General features: G+C 40.3%; 1 protein-coding gene across 3 annotated transcripts in view; it reads left to right on the forward strand.

Moving 5' to 3' along the window:
- LOC122787768 (alanyl-tRNA editing protein Aarsd1-like) overlaps positions 1 to 20,700 on the forward strand; it is a 658,622-nt gene that overhangs the window by 464,616 nt on the left and 173,306 nt on the right. For all 3 annotated transcript variants that reach the window (XM_044054668.1, XM_044054667.1, XM_044054666.1), the window contains one exon: positions 2,101 to 2,167. In XM_044054668.1, the coding sequence (XP_043910603.1) occupies positions 2,101 to 2,167 (67 nt within the window). The remainder of the gene's footprint in view (positions 1 to 2,100; positions 2,168 to 20,700) is intronic.

Consider the following 20,700-nt stretch of genomic DNA (forward strand, 5'->3'; position numbering starts at 1 on the left):
CTCCCCTAGTTTAGCTATGGTATTCTACCCATTTGTAAAGACTGCAGATGCATCCTTGAAGGACATAGTACAGTTTTGTACCTACCATAAATGTAGATGTCCGATAGGAATGCATCTGCAGTCAGGATTACCCACCCTCCTTCCCCTCTGAGGTACTCCTAGGGTATTTGCCAATCTTCAGCTAGCTTGGGGGGGATCTATTATGGTGTATTTGTTTGTATATATGTTCATACATGCTTATTTTGTGTGTTTGCTCTGTACTGTTTGGAAACTTTGGCATTTATCCAAATTTAGCCATCCAAGAGGGCACCTGGCATCTGGGGCAAGAAACACTGAGGAAAATGGCGTCGGCTGATGCCTTTATACCCGAAGAACTGCCGCAATGACGTCGGGTGAAGTGCGACACCAGCCGAAGCCAGACCCAGACTTTGGAATCCGGCCGACCGAAGGGCTGCCTGACGACAGGACAACCCATTTGTAAAGACTGCAGATGCATTCCTATCGGACATCTACATTTATGGTAGGTACAAAACTGTACTTTATTGATACTCAGGTCAGTCTGTTTCTTGTGCCATCCATGCATTTTACTTTGTGAAATATAACTTGTACAGTACTGATTTTTACAAGGCACACAGTTCTATACACAGAAACAACACAGGTGCATATGCCTGTAGTATGAAGCGTGCAGAATAGTATGTGGAATGGGACAAAACAAAAGAAACATGACAATATCTGTACTATTAAATGTATTGCTTGTCGCACATTGTAGACACAGGTGGTAACAAGTAAAATAAAGATAAGAATCAGTAGCCAGTCACAGGGAAGTCAGCTCAGGGCTATAAGCAAGGGACATAGCTGAGACTGTGAAACAAAATGTTCAAAATTTCCCATCCATTATTACATATAATAATGCTTTTAGATGGCTGCAGCTGCTGCTGTCTCCCCTTCTGAGTGGCTGACACACACAAACGCGCACACGCACACACACACACGCACACGCACACACGCTTGCAGACCGCATGAAGAAGTTCAGCGGGAAGGGGCAGCACAGTATTTGGGGGCATATCTCCTTCTGTTTCTCACTGTCTTACAGCTCACCATTGTGCTATAGCATACCATTTAAGAGACAGTTTTGCAGGTCTGTACAGTTTAAAAAGTTTGACTAGAACTTTTGTCTCCTTCATGTATCTAGTCTCCTGGAACTTCTATAGGTAAATAGTTTTGAACTTAATTTTTGGCTAAACTAGGTGTTGTCATAACTCTGCAGACAGAACAGTGCAGGGGTTCATCAGATCTCACTCATTTAAAAGTCCTGTAGCTTCAATGCCATTCTTTACAGGAGTGTCTTCAAAAGTGGTTTGCAGATCAGCCATTTGAGTTATAATCCACACTTCTAATAGACATTACAGACTGAACTACAATTCTAAAGCTAGATGGGGGTTCAAGGAATTAGTCTTCCACCTGGTTTTGGATTATATTGGTATCTATTCAAGCACAAAGACTGTGAAAACAAGGATGAGCTAATAATCTGATGGTAGTACCTCATACTGGTGTACTTTAATAACTCTGGCATGGATATTACTCAGCACAGAGGAGTTTTTAATGTACATCTGTGCAGAGACTACAGTGCATTGTTTTGTTGCTTTCTTTGAGAATGAGTAGCTGGCATTAATAAATCCAGGCACACATCCTCTATATGGTATTTGGCTGTAATAAAAATTTAAGTATAAAGTACAGATCCAGCATATGGCTTTTATGACACTGTATGAAATTGCTGTGTTTGTCAAGTTTGACCACTTCAGAAACTCCAGACTGCAACTTGGAAGCCAAAATCCAGGATAAGTGGCCCCCAACTGCTGCAACTTTACTTTGTGGTTTTGCTCATTTAATACAGTTTTTGCATGTATTGTTTGCTTGCTTATTTATTTAAAAATTGCTGGACTTCGGTGTTGAAAAAATGTGTGTGCTTTTTTAAATAATCGGGTATTATTTACTAAAGAAAGGCAGCCTTGATTTATTGCTTGAAGCAGCTAATCTTATTTCTTTCATTTACTGGAAGGAGATTTTTAGTAGGAGAAACTTTCTTTTTTTTCTTGTTAGATGTGGGCCAGAAGAACATGTTGAAGCTGTGGACAGGCTTCAGAAGTCAGTGAAACTGTTACAGAAGGTATGCTGGACTTAACTTTAACTTTTGACTTGTTCATCAGGTACTGCTACTATTTTATTTTTTTCTTTGATGTTTTGCTAATTAGAAGATCATGTACTGCTACTATTTTATATTTTTCTTTGATTTTTGCCATTTAGAAGATCTGGTATCAGTATCCCTCCTTAGTGACTTGATTGGGTTACCCTTCTTTCCAGCATTACCGTTTTTTTGTTTTTTTTTCTATGCAGACAATACATTTGGGATGAATGGGGCCCTGTGCAAGACCACACAAAGACATTGTACTATAGGAAAATCTATGTTTCATAAGATTCATTGGAGTTTCAAATCAGTTTAGTTTTACAACCATTAACAAATTTCCAGTACCCATCCTCAGGCTGTACACACTTTTCTCAAAGAGGGACAGGCAAATTAGTCCTAGAGTTAATTTAAGGGTACCCATCCAGTCATCCAGTTTCTGTTTGAATGATGACAATGTATTGCACTGCTTTAACCTGCAGGAGCAACTTATTCTGCCGATGGGGAGGGCGCTGCATAATAAATCTCTCTCTGTCTCACCCTTTCTGTCTCTCTCCATCACATTCTGCTTATCTACTTCTGAAGATTTATATCCCTGGTATTAGTATTTGCTAAGCTATTAGACTTTTGGACTTATAGGAGGTCAAGGACAGCCTCTCTAATAATGCAGTAGGCAAAACATAGATCACCATTCGAGAGTCTGTAAGATACTGAGTAACGGGATAGAGCTTCTAACCTCTTTTGGTAGCGCAGGGTATTTAAGTCTGAAATCATATTTAGGAACCTTTAAGGCTTCTCCAGTTATTTGATATGCTGAGTGTGGTATGTCCTGAAGTGGCTTTGTACAGTATAATTCATCTAATCAGTGTTGAACATAAGAGAGCAATAATATCCTTAGATCTGGATGGTATACTATTGGCTTTTAGTTGTGCTAAGTGGAAGGATTTTCTGACTACCTTTGTCACATGATGATAGAAGGATCGTGATCTGTCAGGTCTGAAGCTACATTTTCATTTAGTAATCGAGTTTCGTCAGTACTATATTTTCAGTTTTTTTTTTTTTTGCCAAATGTTACAATGGTACATGTTTTCACTTTTAATTTGAGCCCATTTTTAGTACACTGCATATTAAGTAGGGTAAGGTTTTCCTTAAGAGTATTGATGTCACAGGGGTGTTGACTCTGTCACCTAGTCTGCAGTCATCTGCGAACTCAGTTAACCAGCGATCATGGTTCTCACTTTGGAGATCAGAGAAATAAATGCTGAAAAGAAGGGGTCCCAGTACAGAGTCCTAGGTTACTCCGCTAGTTGCCTTCATTCTTTTGTATGAGGCACCTTCAACACAAATTATACGTGTTCTGCCTTTCATCCAGTTTGCTCTCCATCTTGTCACATACGATTCTGTATTTAAACCATTTAGCTTGCTTAGAATCTCTGTATGGGGTATGGTGTCAAACACTTTGGCTATGAATACATCATGTGGAATCACACAACTACTGTCAACAGCCTCTGTGACCCTCTTGAAGAAGTTAGCTAGATTTAATAGGCAGGATCTCATTTTAACAAAAGCCAAACTGTTGAGGGTCTAGCTTAATGACATTTTTTTCTGTTATAATTGATGAGATCAGTTATGATATGTTCCATTGCATTTCAAATCAGGCTGTTTACATACTGGGGTCCATGGTAGATGCATCTTTGAAGGGAGGTGGTCTGTTATAATTTAGGAACAAATCCTATGGCTAAGTATAGGTTAAACAATTTGAGAAGAGGATCAGTGACGGCATATTTAGCAGTCTTGGTTAAACTTCCAGGTATGCTGTCAGGTCTCATGGAGGAAGTATTTTTGGTGCCTTCAGAACATGGTTGTTGATAATAATGTGGGTTGTAAGGTATTCTGGGATATATGGAGTTTGTATAGATATTTTAGAGTAATACTTTTGCAATAAGCTTGTTTGCTAGTGTATTGGAGGTGTCTGTTGGGTCGGAGTGAGTTGTCCTATTTAAGTCTAGTTCTGATTGATTGTTGAGTATTGTTCCTTAGTTTCCTAACTTAGCTAAAGAAGGACTTGTAGCTATCCTTAGCTTTGGAAGCTAGCCTAAGTTCATGGGTTGCTTTACTTTTTCAGTTCTCTAGTAATGTTTTTATACCATCATTTTATGTGTGGTTTTAGATCTGTTGTATAATTTAAGTAAATTATTTTCTGTTGTATCGTTTGTTTTATGTTGGTGGACCTCCACCTCATACTGTATTTTGCTCTGGTTGGAGCTATTAATATTGTGCATTTTCCTTTGCAAAGCTGACTGCTTTGTGTCCAGGCTGAATTTTGGGATTTTGTTATATAATTGTATAAGGATTGCCTGAGTTTCTTAAATTTACAGGTAATGGTTTCAGGGACATTGGAGATTTTGAAGGCAAATGTTTATGGCTTGACTTAACTGTGGAAGAAGAAACCAGTGAAATAGTACAAGTAGAAGATATAGTCGTGAGAATCAGATCTAGAATATTGTGTTCTCTGTTGGGTTTTTTAGCTGTCTGCTGTACAGAATCTTTGTTGATTTAGCCCAAGAACTTAAGCATAACCTATGTTGCATGTGTCAGTGCTCTATTTAATTGCTGAGTAGTTAATGTCTCCCAAAATAATGTCATTCTTGTTAAAGAGGAGTTCTTTATATGCTTCCAGGAATCTAACACAGTTGTGTGGAGATAGGGAGAGTGTCCTGTAGCAGGCTGTAAGTTGGTAGTTTGTCTTATATTTATGGTGATCTGGAATTCTGTGAATTTTACTTGTGGGTCTCTGGCAATCTCTCTGGAGGAGGTGATATGAGTTGCAGTTACCATCAGGCCTGAAGTTATGGTAGGTGCAAAACCCAGGAATGGAGGGAGTCCTTTCCTTAGATTTAAACCAAGTCTCAGTAATTACACAAACATGGATATCTCCCACATACAGAGGCTCAAGATCAGGGAATGTGTTGTTGAAATTTCTGGTATTGAGAAAAGTGACCTTATTGTGGTCCAAATTGGGGTTAGATGAATTTGCTATGTTGGAATATTCATTAACTGGAGTCTACTTAAAAAGGCACTACGGGGCAGTACAGGCTTTAGCAAGTATGCAGAAGCCTTTGAACATGAGGTTTAGGCCATCCCTTGCAAAACAAGCTGGACCATCAGTCATCTGTTTCCATGATGACACATACTGGGTTCCCCCAGAATGACACCAGCTGTCCAGCTAGTTGTTCACGCTTAGTTATCTTTCCCTTATACCTAGGCATCACTCTTGGTGAAGGAAGGATTCCACTCAAAACTGGATTCTTGCCTGAATTTTCACATGCATGGTCAGTTCTGACATCTCTCTCTGAAGTCTTATGGTTTTATGTCTCACGTTATTCAGTCCCACAAGGATCATTGCCATGTTGTAGTTGTATTTAGCCTCAAAAAGGGGATCCTTGTAACATCAGAAATCCTGGCACCCAAAACGCAACTGACTAATAGCCCTGATGTTCATCGTGCTACACTGCTGTAGTCATCACACTTGGGGTTATTCTGCCGTAAGGGGATCCTTGTAACATCAGAAATCCTGGCACCCAAAACGCAACTGACTAATAGCCCTGATGTTCATCGTGTTACACTGCTGTAGTCATCACACTTGGGGTTATTCTGCCGTAAGGGGATCCTTGTAACATCAGAAATCCTGGCACCCAAAACGCAACTGACTAATAGCCCTGATGTTCATCGTGTTACACTGCTGTAGTCATCACACTTGGGGTTATCCTGCCGTAAGGCGGTCCCGCAGTCGTCCCGAGATCCAAAGTCTTGGTCCGGCATCGGTTGCTGTCTCTTCTTTCCTGACGTCAGTGTGCCAGGGGTATATAAGATGCAGCCGATGCCATTTTTCCAGTCTTTCTTGCCACGCGGTGCCCGATGCAAAAGCAGTTCGCAAGTGCCGGTCGGCCAACACCGGAGATTTTCATTCCGAATCCAGAACCGAAGTCTTCTACAAAGCTAAGTACCCCGTTGGGGAAACTTTTTCTTGCCTCAGACTGATGTCAGTAAAAGTTAATAATTGTATTTCTTGTGGGAAGCAAATACCTCATAAGGATTTCCATTCCTATTGTATCCCATGCCTTGGCCCAGACCACATCACTGGTTGTCGGTTTTGGGCTAGGTTTAACAAGCGCACTATTAAACGTCGGTTTGATTTTGCCCGACATTATTTTTGCAGAAAATTCAATTACACCATGCCGTCGGAACAACTGACGACCAGAGTACACAAAAAGCGCAGAGACAAGGACAGACATCCAAGGCCCAAAACTAACGACGAAGCCACTGCTAGGCCAGTCGCTGGTTCTCCGGTTTTCAGTGAGGCGCCTTCGCAGCCCCTGACGACCGCTTCTTTAGAACCACAGGCCGCCTCTGACTCCCACGTGGAGATGGCTGGGCCTTCGGATACACCAGACTTCAGACCTACCGAGACTAACCCTTCTGAGGCCTCCAGAGTAGCTGAACAACCCGCAGCTTCAGAGGGTGTTTTCAGGCCTACTCAGTTAACCATTAAATCTGCTAAATCTAAACCAAAGACATTACTTCAGCATTCTCCAGCACAGACCTCCATGCCTAAGAAAGAGATGCTCAAAATGGCCGAAGACTTAATTACTCTTATCAGGGGGTCCCACCCTCCTCCTGATAAAAGGCCTAGACAGAATGCAGACTATGACTCATCTGACCAGGTCTCCATCTCCTTAGATTCATCCTCAGACCTAGGATACTCTTTACCCCCTTTTGAGGATTCTGATGCTGAGGAATCCATTCCTTCAGCCTTTCCACCAGAGGACTACTCCTTTGGTGAAACCTTACATACCATGCGGGAGCATTTCCATTGAGAGGGCCAGGATTACTCAGAATCCAAGAAAAGGCTCAGAGATTTTCTTTTATTACCTCAACACAGACCCCTTGCTATCCCGTCAGTGTTAGATATTGTGGATGATGTATGTGCTGAATCCAGCTTAAATCCTTTTTCTTTACCTCCAGCTCCAGTTAAGCCAGACAGATATTACAGAGTCCCTGACTCTCACAAATTCCTTTATAAAAGCCCTGTTGCTGACCCTGAAACTATTTCCCAGGGTCCCAAAGGCCTCTACAGCAAAAAATCCAGTCCCCTCTGACAGATATTCCAGGGCATTAGACAGATGGGGAAAGAAAGTATACATATCTGCAACTTTAGCAATGAGAGCACTAAATTGCCAGTTTCACATGCTTAAATATCAGCAATATTTGATGTCTCAGTTGAAACAAAACATGCTTCCAAATTCAGATCTTCCTAACTATAAGGAAATGCAGGACTTATTGCATGCAGCTGAACAAGTGGGAAAACATACTTTGCAATGTGGTTTTGATTCCTTAGAGGCCTCCTGTAGAGCAGCAGTTAACAGGGTCTGTCATTAGAAGGCATGCTTGGTTAAAAGAACAGACCTTACCAGATCATGTTAAAGCAAAATTATTGGATGCACCCTTGCAGCAGGATGTTTTATTTGGAGTTAAGGCAGAAGAGGTATTAAAGAAAATGGAGGATAAGGCAAAATCTATGCAAACGGTGAAGGATTTCTTACAGGTTCAGCCTCCTCGATTTAGCAGAAATTGGCCAGCAAAGATTTGGTCCTTTCCAGTTTCAGACAGACCTCAAAGGGGCAGATGCAGATGTCCAAGAGGCAGAGGTCAACCACAAGGTACTTACAGGCCTCGACAATGGGATACTTCAACCCAGAAAGAAGGGGAAGACAGGCCTCAACCTTATAAAAAGCAGACCCAATGACTTCCCACTACAGCTGCCAAGCATCTCTCTCTTGGCAGCCCCCTGGGGGGGAACTGACACTTTTCAGTCACAATTGGCAATTAATCACCAAAGATAAATGGGTTCTCAATATTGTGTTCCACTTTCACACTTTGCCAAGGTTAAAAGGAATGCCAAATCTGCCACCACATCAATGGGCAGAGGCTCAAAGGCAAATTACAGCACTCATGGACATGACAGCTATTCAAGAGGTACCAATACAGGAGCAAGGACAAGGATTTTATTCAAGACTCTTTCTGGTTCCCAGAAAGGACAAAGCCTGGAGGCCCATTCTGGATCTTTCTCCTCTAAATACTTACCTGGATGTTCCAAAATTCAAAATGTTGACACTACAGCAGCTTCTTCCCATGCTGGGCAAGAATGCTTGGCTTGTAACATCGGACCTCAAGGAGGCATACCTGCATGTCCGTATCAGACAAAATTGCAGAAGATACCTCAGATTCTTAGCAGGTTCAATGCACTACCAATTATCTGCACTGCCATTTGGCTTATCTACTGTGCCCAGGGTCTTTACAAAATGCCTGGCACCAGTAATTGCATTTTGCAGACAAAAAGGAATTCAAATTTACCCATATTTGGACAACTGCCTAATTCAAGCAGACAGCAAAGACATTCTTCTAAAGCATCTGGCGTTTGTAAAAAGACTGCTAAGTTGCCTAGGGTACACAGTAAACGAAAAGAAATCAAAACTAGTGCCCTCACAAGAGATGATATTCCTGGGTGCCAGCTTAAATACAACGGCCCAGATGGCTTATCTCACGCCAGACAAGCAAGGACAACTGACTCAATATTTCCAATTAATGGCAACAAAGACTCAACTCCCTGCAAGAAAAATTCTGCAGGCCTTGGGTTACATGGCGTCTTGCATGCTACTAATTCCATATGCAAAACTGCATATGAGGAAACTACAATGGTACCTAAAGAGTGTCTGGTCTCAACACTGTCACAGTTTGGAAACAGTAATACCACTTATTCCTTGCCTTCAATAGGAGTTTCGATGGTGGGCTCAAGCCTGTCAACTCAACAAGGGACAGCCTTTCACTCAACCCACAGCCAGGCAAACACTGACAACAGATGCTTCGGATTACGCCTGGGGAACACACATGGCAGGAAAATGTATTCAGGGCAAGTGGAACGCAGAACAAAGGCATCTTCACTTCAATCAAAAAGAGATGCTAGCTGTACAAAATTCCCTTATAGCTTTCAAGGACCTTCTGCATCCAGGACAACTTCTTCTAAGGACAGACAACACCACAGTTATGTGGTGCATAAACAAACAAGGGGGCACTCATTCATAGCCCCTCTGCAGACAAGCCATGATCTTGTGGAACACAGCTATAACCTATCAAGTTCATCTGCAAGCACACTTCCTGCCAGGAGAGAGAAACACACTGGCAGACGACTTAAGCAGAAACATCATGGATCTGCACGAGTGGAAATTAAATCCACAAATCTTCAGGATGATAATACAGAAATGGTGGAGCCTGGACATAGATCTGTTCGCATCCCCAATGAATTGCCAGCTACAGAAATTCTGCACAAGGACTTACCACCCACAAGCATGGAAAGTGGATGCCCTCTCATTCAGCTGGAAAAACCTACAAGTATACGCTTTCCCACCACTGCCTCTCCTTTCAAAGGTACTCATAAAAGCCAGACAAGAAAGGCCAAAGATGATCCTGATTGCCCCGGACTGGCCACACCAGCACTGGTACCCAATCTTAAAGAACTTAGCACAAGAACCACCATGGATTTTGCCTCAAATCTCACAACTTCTGACACAGCAAAGCAATCCGATCCTGCACGGCCAGCTCAAGACTTTAAACCTGGCTGCATGGCAAATTCTTTAGTCAAGCAGACAATGCCTCTCTCCAAAGCTGTTATGGGTGTCATTCTGGAGGCCAGAAGGCCTAGTACCAGGAAAGCCTATTCGGATGAATGGAAGAGATGCTGTGCCTGGAACCAGGTTCACAACCTTGACCCTCTTGTCCCAAATATTCCTCAGATACTACAATAGTTGACTGAGATGCTGGACAAGGGTCTCTCCTTTTCATCAATTAAGATCCATGCCTCTGCCATCTCTGCTAATTACAGCACAGAACCACCAATTTTTTCGCATCCTATGGTAAAACAGTACCTCAGAGGGGCTAAAAACATAAGACTGCCCCCTAGAGCACCAACTCCAACTTGGGACCTCAACTTTGTTTTGGAGAAATTAACTTTACCTTCTTTTGAGCCAGCTAACTCAGCAGACTTAAAATATGTCTCTTGGAAAACTGCTCTGCTCCTAGCAATAACCTCAGCACGAAGAATTTCAGAATTACAGGCACGAATGGCAGTGGAACCTTTCATCATATTCCACCAAGACAGGGTGTCTTTAAGAACAAACCCTACTTTTATGCCAAAGGTGGTATCAAGTGTGGCTCTAAACCAAACTATTCACTTGCCAACTTTTTATCCAAATCCATAGAATAAAGGGGAGAGACTACTGCATTCCTTGGACATACACAGGCAGTTACGCTTCTTCTTGGATAAAACAAGCTTTCAGAAAAACTGAGCAATTGTTTGTATCATATGCTGCAGGAACACAGGGAAAAGCCATTTCTAAACAGACCATTTCAAAATGGATAGGCCATTGCATACGTTTCTGCTATATACATCATGGGAAAACTGCACCTAACAACATTAGGTCTCATTCCACCAGGGCAACAGCCACTTCAACTGCCTACCTCAAAGGAGTACCTACCAAGGACATTTTGGAAGCAGCAACTTGGAGTTTTGTACATACCTTCACCAAGCGTTACCATCTGCCTCTTTACTCTAAATCCAGAGCTGGCTTTGCCACTGCAGTTCTGCAGGGCCTTATAGCCACCCCTAATGCCTTATAGAACCAGCCACCCTACCTCTGCTTTGGGATTGTACCCAAGTGTGATGACTGCAGCAGTGTAACACGATGAACATAGTACAGTTTTGTACCTACCATAAATGTAGATGTTCAAGTGTGTACACTGCTGCAGTCTAGGTTACCTTCCCCTCTTACTTGTTGTTACTTACCCTGGTATTCTACCCTTTGCTGGCTATGGGAAGTATTTGCTGGTAACTTAAAGTATTTGATTGCTTTTCTCATGTATGTTTTATTAGCAATTTACATTGCCTACCTTTTTGGGGGCACCTGACATCTAGGATAAGAAAAACTGAAGAAAATGGCATCGGCTGCATCTTATATACCCCTGGCACACTGACGTCAGGGAAGAAGCGACAGCAACCAACACCGGACCAAGACTTTGGAACTTGGGCCGACTGCGGGACCACCTGACGACAGGATAACCCCAAGTGTGATGACTGCAGCAGTGTATACACTCGAACATCTACATTTATGGTAGGTACAAAACTGTACTTTCTGTCCAGATTTGTCAGTGAAGAATCTGTATACTCACAATCTGTATACTTAACATCCGAGTCACCAATCACAAAGACATTTCTGTTAGCAAAATATTTAAGAGTGCAAGACAGGAAGCGATATGACTCTTCGTGACTTAATGCTATAGTTGTCCATGGAGGAAATGATTTGGAGAATTTCATCGGAGACCTATTTGTACTAGTTCAGGAAGGCTTTGGTAGACATTTTTTAATATCCTTATCATATTGATTTTAATTTGATTTTGTTGAGAATATGGTAGAGGTGATGGTGAAGGTGTATGATACTCACTGTGCATTGTTTGATGACTGTGAAACCTCTAAAGGCATATAATTTTATGTGGCAGTGCATGTCATTTAGTAGCTAATGTTAGTTACTTTCTGTGTGACAGCAAAATATCTGCTATAAAAAGTATTTAAAATAAAATCAACAATGCAGAATCTAAAAGCTGTCTGTCCCATTTCAGACAGATTGTGTGACATGAGGTTCAAAATCTTGGTTTGGCAATATTGTATGGTTAATCATCTACATTTCAATTACCTGTTAATAAACTAATTGCACTGTCATTCTTAAGTGAGGAGGAAGTTATTCCATCTTTTTATGACCTATGTGTTAGTGTTCCAACAGTGGATAAGGAGATTCTCATCTACTTTACAGACTAGTATATATTAGGTTGACTATGTAAGTTTAAAACCAGAACTGCTTCCACTACAAGATTTCCACCTCTATTCCCCATAAAATTCTGAAATTTGTCTGCCTTGAACCGTTTATGTTGCCATGAATACAAAACTCTGTTGAAGCATGGCAACACAGGTTAAGATGTCAGTTGGGCAGGAGGATTACCAATATTCCATCAGTGATGTCTGTGTTAGCTAGAGAACAAAATAGGGAGGACAAACTATGTCTCCAGATGTCAGCTGGCTGTCCGTTATCTCATAAGAATCAAAGACTTGTTGGGAGATGCAAGCATTTTGAACAAGTATTCATGTGACGAGGGTAGACAGGATTTGGAATAAGCATATTAGAGGGTCAGCCCAGGTTGGATGGTTTGGAGACAAAGCCAGAGAGGTGAGATTGCATTGGTTTGGACGTGCTGAGGAGGGATGCTGAGTATATTGGGAAAAGGATGCTAAGGATGAAGCTGCCAGGTAAGAGGAAAAGAGGAAGGCCTAAAATTAGGTTTATGGTTGTGATGAGAGAGGACATGCAGGTGGTTGGTGTGACAGAGCAAGATGCAGAGGACAGGAAGAAATGGCAACAGATGATCCACTGTGGCGACCTCTAATGGGAACAGCCGAAAGAAAAAGAAGAAGATTCACTAATAGGAATGAGTATAAAGCACAGAAGTTTTTAAAAGCTATCTCTCTGCTGAAGGTTTAAATCATGTCTGTTGTCTAGTGCACCAATGTAATAATTTATTTTTATTGCACACCTTTACCATTGTCACTGTTTAATTTGTCTACTGCTGCTGGTGCTTGGTTATTCTTATACTTGTAATTTGCACATCACACACCCTATTTCTAGGTCTTATTTAATTTGTCACCTGATATTTTGGCTTTCCTGCGCTTCATAAAACTTTTTGCTTCACATAGTGCTTGCGTAAGGTTTAGGGGATTAAATAAAGCACCACACTGTAGAACAAACCAGACCTCACACCACAAGTTCCAGGCCAGATGAATTCACTCAGTTTAGTACACAAACTGAATTATTAAAAGCCTTTTCAGAGTACATCTTTCTGCTAGTAAGCATACACTTAAATACATGCATTTAATCAATTAAATAATCATCAAATTAAAAATTCACTAAAAAAGCCAACTAAAAAGGTTAACTTTTAATATTCTTTTGTTTTAACCTTCTTATATTAAATGCTTCCAAGAGAATTCCCTATTCAGACCTCTTAGAAACATTACATCATATTTTAAAATAAATATTGCTCCTTTCCTTCTTAAGTGTTCCTTAATTTTTTTCATCAGTACTAAACCTAGTACTCACTTGCTCCAGAACAGTTGCCTGCAACCCCTGTGGGGGTCTCCATTATGTTGTTCCTTAAAGTGCATAGCTACAGGACTCTGAAATATTTGCTTCTTGATGTCCCTTATATGTCCATTTAATCTTACAGCAAAACTTCTCTTGCTTTCCCCAATATAAAATAATCCACAAGGACATTTTAAATTATATATAATCTTTTCACTACTGCAAGTGAAGCTGCCTTTTCTGTCATTTTTTCCCCATTAATACTTTAAAAACTATCCACTATATGTTTGCATACTGTGCAGTTGTAGCATGGAAAAGTTCCATATCTCACTATATTATTTTCCATATTTTTTGGTCTCTCAAATTGTCCATGTACTAACATGCCTTTAAGACCCCTGCCTCTTTTATATGGAAAAACAAAGTTTGACATTTTGTAGGCAGGATTTTTCTTTCTGTATATAAGACCAATAATACCTAACTGTTTTCTCTAAAATATTAGAAAAATTTGTGTACTTATACACAAAATATAACTCACTTTCTTTTTCTTCAGCATTCTTTTTCCTGCATTATTATGTTCTGGGCTTTATTCACGTTTTTATTCATTACTTTATTATACCCCAACCATACTTTCTGTGGCTCATAGCCCCTTTCTATGAACATATTAGCGGCATTTTGAACTTCCTTCTCACATTCCTTCCTGCCACAACATAAACTTTTAACCCTACCCTTTTCCCCATCAGGAATGGAAGAAATAGTATTGGGGGTTGGCAACTAGTTCCATGCAACATAAAGCTTGGTTGTTCCATTTTTCTAAATATTTTAGTTTTATGTTTGCCATCTTCTTGCCCTTCTGTTGTTATATCCAGACAATTTACTGTTTTTCCTTTTTGTAACACATCAAATTTGATCTCAAACTTTTTCACTTGCAGTTCTTGAACAAACTTTTCCACTTCTCCATAGCCCCCTTTGCAAACAAAAAATCAAGTCATCAATGTATCTATAAAAATAAACATCATATTTTCTGAAAAAGTAATTCCTATACATACATAAATTTTCATAGAGACCCATGAATAAGTTAGCATATGTAAGGGCAAAAGCTGTCCCTATAGCTGTCTACACTTCTGATGAGACAGAGCCATCAAATTCAAATATATCATTTTCCAAACAGAACAGTGTCAGTTCTATGATATATTGTGTACTGGGGCTCTTCCCCAGAAAAAATTCTGTAGCTTCTATACCATCACTGTTTAATGCTAATGTATAGGCTCACTACATCTGCCACTATAAAAAATATGTTCTTCTGCCATGTTATTTTCTTTACTTTATCCAAAAAATCAAAACTGTCTTTGATATATGAAGGTAATTGTATCACCTTTTTTAACAGAAAATTGATGCAAAAAACATCCCAAGTTATGGATTACATAATTACAGGCAGATACAATGGGACGACCTAGAGGGTTAACTTTACTTTTATGTATTTTAGGCGCACAAAAAAACTTTGCCAACTCACTGCTTTTATTCAGTAAATTATTTTTAGCATCTTCATGACTAACATAGTTTAGTCTAACCCCTTTATGTATTAATTCTTCATAGTTTTTAACCGTTTCCTGATAAGTTAAAAACCTACTTTTTTATAGATTTTTATCATTTTCTAGATGCTGTAAACACATATTTACATATTGTGTGCAATGCATTATTACTAGTTGTCCCCCCCCTTATCTGCAGGCTTAAATATGAGTTCCTTTCTTTCCCTTAATTTTTTTAAGGTCGCTCATTCTTTTTGTGTCATATTATATTGAATTTCACTTCTAAAAACCTTTTTGCACTCTTGCTCTATTGCATAATTTAACATATGATGAAATATTTAAATTTTGTCACACTTAAAAGGAGGCATAAATTTGCTTTTATAAGAAACACCACCACTATCAAAATTAGTGTAAGTGTTGCATTCTAAGTCAGAATTACAAGAAAAAAACTCTCTTCATTACTTGCAGCATCTACAAAACTTGCATTGTTCACATCTGCTTCTAAACTATTTGTTTGATTTCCAAAGAAATCTATTAAATGTAACTTGCGAACAAAGTTAAATACTTCCCCCTTGTACTCATACATTCTGGGAAGAGACGTTGGCATAAATTTCAAACCCATATGTAAAACATTTTTTTCTTCATCACTAATAACGCATGCAGAAAAATTTACAATATATTCAAAACCACTCACGTTTATATTATTAGAAAGTCCCATTTTATTATGTCCATTTTCCCCGTTTGTTGGTTCGGGAATTATATCCGGCACCACGCTGTTGATCTTGCCAACTTCTCTTCTTATTCCCTTGTTGTAACCCAGGTTGGTCACGAAAATTTCTATTGAGATAACCTGGATTCTGACCCTTTGGGAGCCATGGGTAGTCTTCCCATTCTTCCCCTTCACGTTCCGCTGATGAGGCTCCACTTTCAGACAATGTATAATAATTCACAGATTGTACAGCTACCTCTTTCCCCTCATGGATCTTAACTTGCTGTTTTTTTGTTAGTTCCAGAAGAAGAAATGAATGCTTGTTTGCGTTCATAATCCCGAATGTCTCGCAACAGTTTTTTTCTTTTTACGATCAGTGAGCTCTTTTTCTTTCATAAGTCAACAATTTATCATTGACACTCTGCAAATAGCCTTCAAAGGCTTCCTGACTGATTTTACTTGCAATATTTGAACAAGCTTGTGTGATTTCAGATTTCAGCTTATCCCTCTTCAGCATGTCTCTCTCTCTCTCTCCACCAAAATGCTGACCCACTCAACACTACATCTGTGTGCTGTTGCTACCCACCGTTCATGAAATGCTGTGTCAGCTTCACTGGTCAAATCAAATGGTGTAGAGGGATTACGAAAGGCTCTTAAGCCTCTAGGTGTTATATCTAGTTCTTGATATCTGTTGAGACTCTGCAAGTTGAAAAAAAACAGACGACTCTTTAAAAATCAGCTCTCTCCTTGTTCTAATAAGTCTTGCACTTCAGGTATTACAGAAACATTCATTCTCTTAGCCACTGTTGAGAATAGATTCACTGACCGTTTCTGCCTGTTCTCATCCCACCTAGAGTACATACTGGTAACAAACTCTGGATTTGGAGCAGAACCATAATTGCCATGGGTTAACGAACCCTGACCCTCTCCTTCTCTCAGCTGGGAGGAACCCAAAAAATTATCCAAAGTTCTTTGGCTGGAATCCATTTCCAATTCTCCAAGCAGTCTTGGCAGTCTCACAAATGATTGACTGGCCATAAATAAAACACCACACTGTAGAACAAACCAGACATCACACTGCAAGTTCTAGGCCAGATGAATTCACTTAGTTTAGTACACAGACTGATTTAATAAAATAAAAAAATAACTTCTGCAGTAACTTCTGCGCTTCATAAAACTTTTTGCTTCACATAGTACTTACATAAGGTTTGGGGGATTGTTTTTGTCATGTTTCCTTGATATTTTTTTCCTTTACAGGTTGTGGAGATGTCTGTGCTGCTGGCCAACTTTGATACTCATTGTTTGATTTTGAGACACCTGTGAGAGGTGTTCCCCTTGGCTTTCACTTTGTGCAAGGGATGTCCTGAGCTGCAAGTACTACTGTTACTCCCACTGAATGGCCTGAGAGCTCTTGTTTTATGGTCCATTGATTCTCCCAGCCAGATCTCTGTAGTAACAATCAGGTTTGTGAACTCTTCTTCCCATGCCTGTACCTGGATTCAGGAGGGCTCATTTGTTTATAATGAAGATCCACTTAGGGCTTCTTGCACCATAGCTTGTAGGTCAGACCATTGGCCTCAGACATTTGTTTGACATTTGGTGGGACTCTAGGTATCACAGAGGCAAATGCTCATCATTAGGGGGCATGTCTTGTTGCCGCTGTAAGTCTGGTGCAGGCCTACTTTTTCTCTGGGCTGCAATCTCACTAAAAAAACTACCCATAAATCACACCCTAAGCTACTTAAATACCACTTCTCCCACATCCAGCACTCTATCTCTACCTACTTTCAGGTGACATACACCCAAACCCTGGCCCCTCCCCTTCTCCCAACCCAACCTCCTCAACTCATCCTTCCCAATCAACTGGCAGAACCCTCCATCTAATAGCTGTAAATGCTCAGAGCATTTGTAACAAAATCCTCAACCTCCATGCCTGGCTTCTCCATAATCAACCCGATATCCTGTGTCTGTCTGAAGCCTGGCTTAAGCCACAATAAAAGACTCCAAACTGGTTCCGTCCAACTACTGTATTTTCAGAAAGGACAGAACTCATAAAAAAGGGGGCGGTGTCGCCCTCCTCTATTCCTCATCCCTTGCAGTTACCCCCTACTCCAAGCCCATTCAGAAATTTGGTAATGCAGAAGTACTCCCAGTCCTCCTACACTTAAACAAACAGAAGCTCATTTGCATTGTCACCCTTTATATCCCTCCTGGACACAACATACCAATCCTCGAAGACATTCTCTGCTGGTTCTCTACCAATATCACAAATGAAACTATAATTCTGGGTGATGTTAATATCAATTGGGCAACAATCCAATCTCCAACCAACTCCCAAAACATTAATCTTTATAACTTCACTCAACTTATCAACTCAGTCACTAGACCATCCAAAGACCTCCTCTCTGGAAGTACCCTAGATTGGATTCTAGTTTCTCACCCCCATTGTAGCACTAGCAGTGGAGTCCTTCTTGACCCATTAGGTGACCATCTTCCCATTTTCACTCATCGCCTTCCCACCTCCATACAACTATCCCACACATATTCCTCTTGCCTGATCCTAAAAACCTTTAACCCTGATGCATTCTTATATGCACTAAAAACAACTAACTGGAATCCATTAAGCACTCTATCCTTAGATAGTGCTATTGCCTATTTCAACACAACTTTCTTAAATGTGCTTGATTTCTTTTCCCCCAAGAAATTAAAACGCATAAAAAGCTATTCTGTCCCTTGGTTAACCAAGACTACATTACTCACTATGTGGCTTTGTGATAAAGCCTGGAAACGCTATCACAATACTAAAACCGCAGCCAACCTTAATGAATACAAATCCCTTTGCAACAAAGTAAAAAAAACTTATTATAACAGACCGCTATCCTATTACTCCACACTCCAAGCCAATCATAACACCAATCCAAAAAACTTTGGAATGGAATTTCATCTCTTCTCAACCCAGGGAAGAAAGAAAACCCCTGTTCTGACCCAAATGCCTCTGACTCAGATCTAGCTTCCCAGTTCAATTCATTCTTTATTGACTCCATAGCCAAACTAACAACATCCTTCACCAAAAACCCTGCAACCTTACAGCCATTCCAACTCTCCCCTCCCTCCTATTCAAAGTCTAGTCCTCAGCCCCCGATTTCCATGAACCATATTCCCATCTCCACCTCTAACGAGTCTAGCACCCAAGCCCATCCCTTCTCTGTGAACCCCATTCCCATCTCTACCATAAAAAACTTCTTCAAAAATTGAAGCCATGCTCCAATGCCCCCGATGAGATACCCTCCTAATTCCTAAAAATAGCTGCAGAAGCCGTTGCCTTCCCTATTTGTATCTTAATCAATTGATCAATCTATGAATGTTATGTTCCTCAGCTCTGGAAAAAAGCCTTCATCACTCCACTCCATAAAGGAGGCAACAACAATAATATCACAAACTTTAGGTCAATCGCTATTCTATCCCCAATATCAAAACTCCTTGAAAAATGTATTCACCAACAACTGCTACCCTATCTCTTAAAAAAAAACACCGTCTCTCTCCTACTCAACATGGATTCCAGCCCAGCCATAGCACCACTACTGCTCTCCTTTCCTTCTTAGAAACCATTAACAAGTCTCGGGACTCTGGCCACCTTGTATCCACCGTCCTCTTAGACCTCTCTAAAGTATTTGACACCATTTCTCACAGTCTTCTCCTCAATAAACTCTCCAAAATAAATCTATCCCACTCCTCCATCAAATGGTTCACCAGTTACCTAGAGAATAGACAACAGGCAGTCAAATGAAAAAAAGCAACTTCACCTTTCCTACATACTCCTACTTGTGTACCCCAAAGCTCAATTCTGTGTCCCCTACTATTTAGTATTTTCATCAACTATTTCCATCAAGCCATCCCTAATGCCAGTCTTATCCAATATGCAGACGATTCTACCATAATCTGCTCTGCAACATTAACTTGCTTATTAATAAAACTAACCCAGGATGCCTTCTCCTCAACTGAACAATGGATGCTACATAACCTTCTTGCACTGAATGCAACCAAGACTAAGCTTATGATATTCTCCCCTAGTAAAACCATTATCCCAGATAAAGATGTATTCCTAATCACCAGCCAAAACAATACTCCCCTCGAAATCATCTCCACTGCCAAGCTATTAGGAGTTATCCTTGATGACTAGTTAAAGTTCAATAGCCGCATACAAGCAAATATAAAAAAAAACCCACACAAAACTCGGTATGCTCTGCCGTCACAACTGTTTTATCTCTTCCTGAACTAGGCTTGTTCTTGCTACCACGTATCTTATCCCTTCCCTCTTATGTGGTACCTCTATCTTTACTAACCTGCAATCCTCCCTCAAGTCAAAACTATCTCCCTGCTACTGCAAAATCTCAAAATTTGTCACGGGCCACAGATCCACTACCCATCACTGCTTATCACTACATCAACTCAGTTGACTTGAGCTACCTAACTTTCTTGCCTATCTCCAACTCATCCAGGCACACAAACTCATCTTCACCCCCTCTCTCTGTCCCTCCCTTAACTCTACCTACCAAATGCATCTTCCTAACAGAGAGCTAAGATCTAACTTCCAAAATCTAATTGAACTGCACAAACCCTCCCAGTTTTCAGGCAAATATCTTCTATCCTTCCCTCTTGCTCGCTACTGGAACTCTCTCCCACCCCTCCTCCATACAACCAAAAGTCTCTCTGTCTTTAAAACACTCCTTCATGCACACCTAACTTCTCAATGGGAATGCTCCTGTTCCCATCCCACATATCCTCCTCAACTACTCTCAGTCCATGTTTTTAAGTTATGCATCTGACATAACTCATAGTAAAAACCTTGCAAAAACTGAATACTGTACAATCTGATGAATTGCTGATGTAAATAGCTTTTAATAAGATTGGTATTTATTTACTTTCTCCAAATGCTAACTCTTTCAATTTTGTAACTCTGTATTTTCTTTTTTTTTTCTTTTAATTATCTCACATGTTTTGTAACTCATATGTTTTATGTATTCTGTAATTTGTTAACACTTGTAT

This window comes from Protopterus annectens, chromosome 13.part0 (genome assembly GCF_019279795.1).
Source record: "Protopterus annectens isolate FY-2018-M chromosome 13.part0, PAN1.0, whole genome shotgun sequence".
NCBI classification, from domain to species: domain Eukaryota; kingdom Metazoa; phylum Chordata; order Ceratodontiformes; family Protopteridae; genus Protopterus; species Protopterus annectens.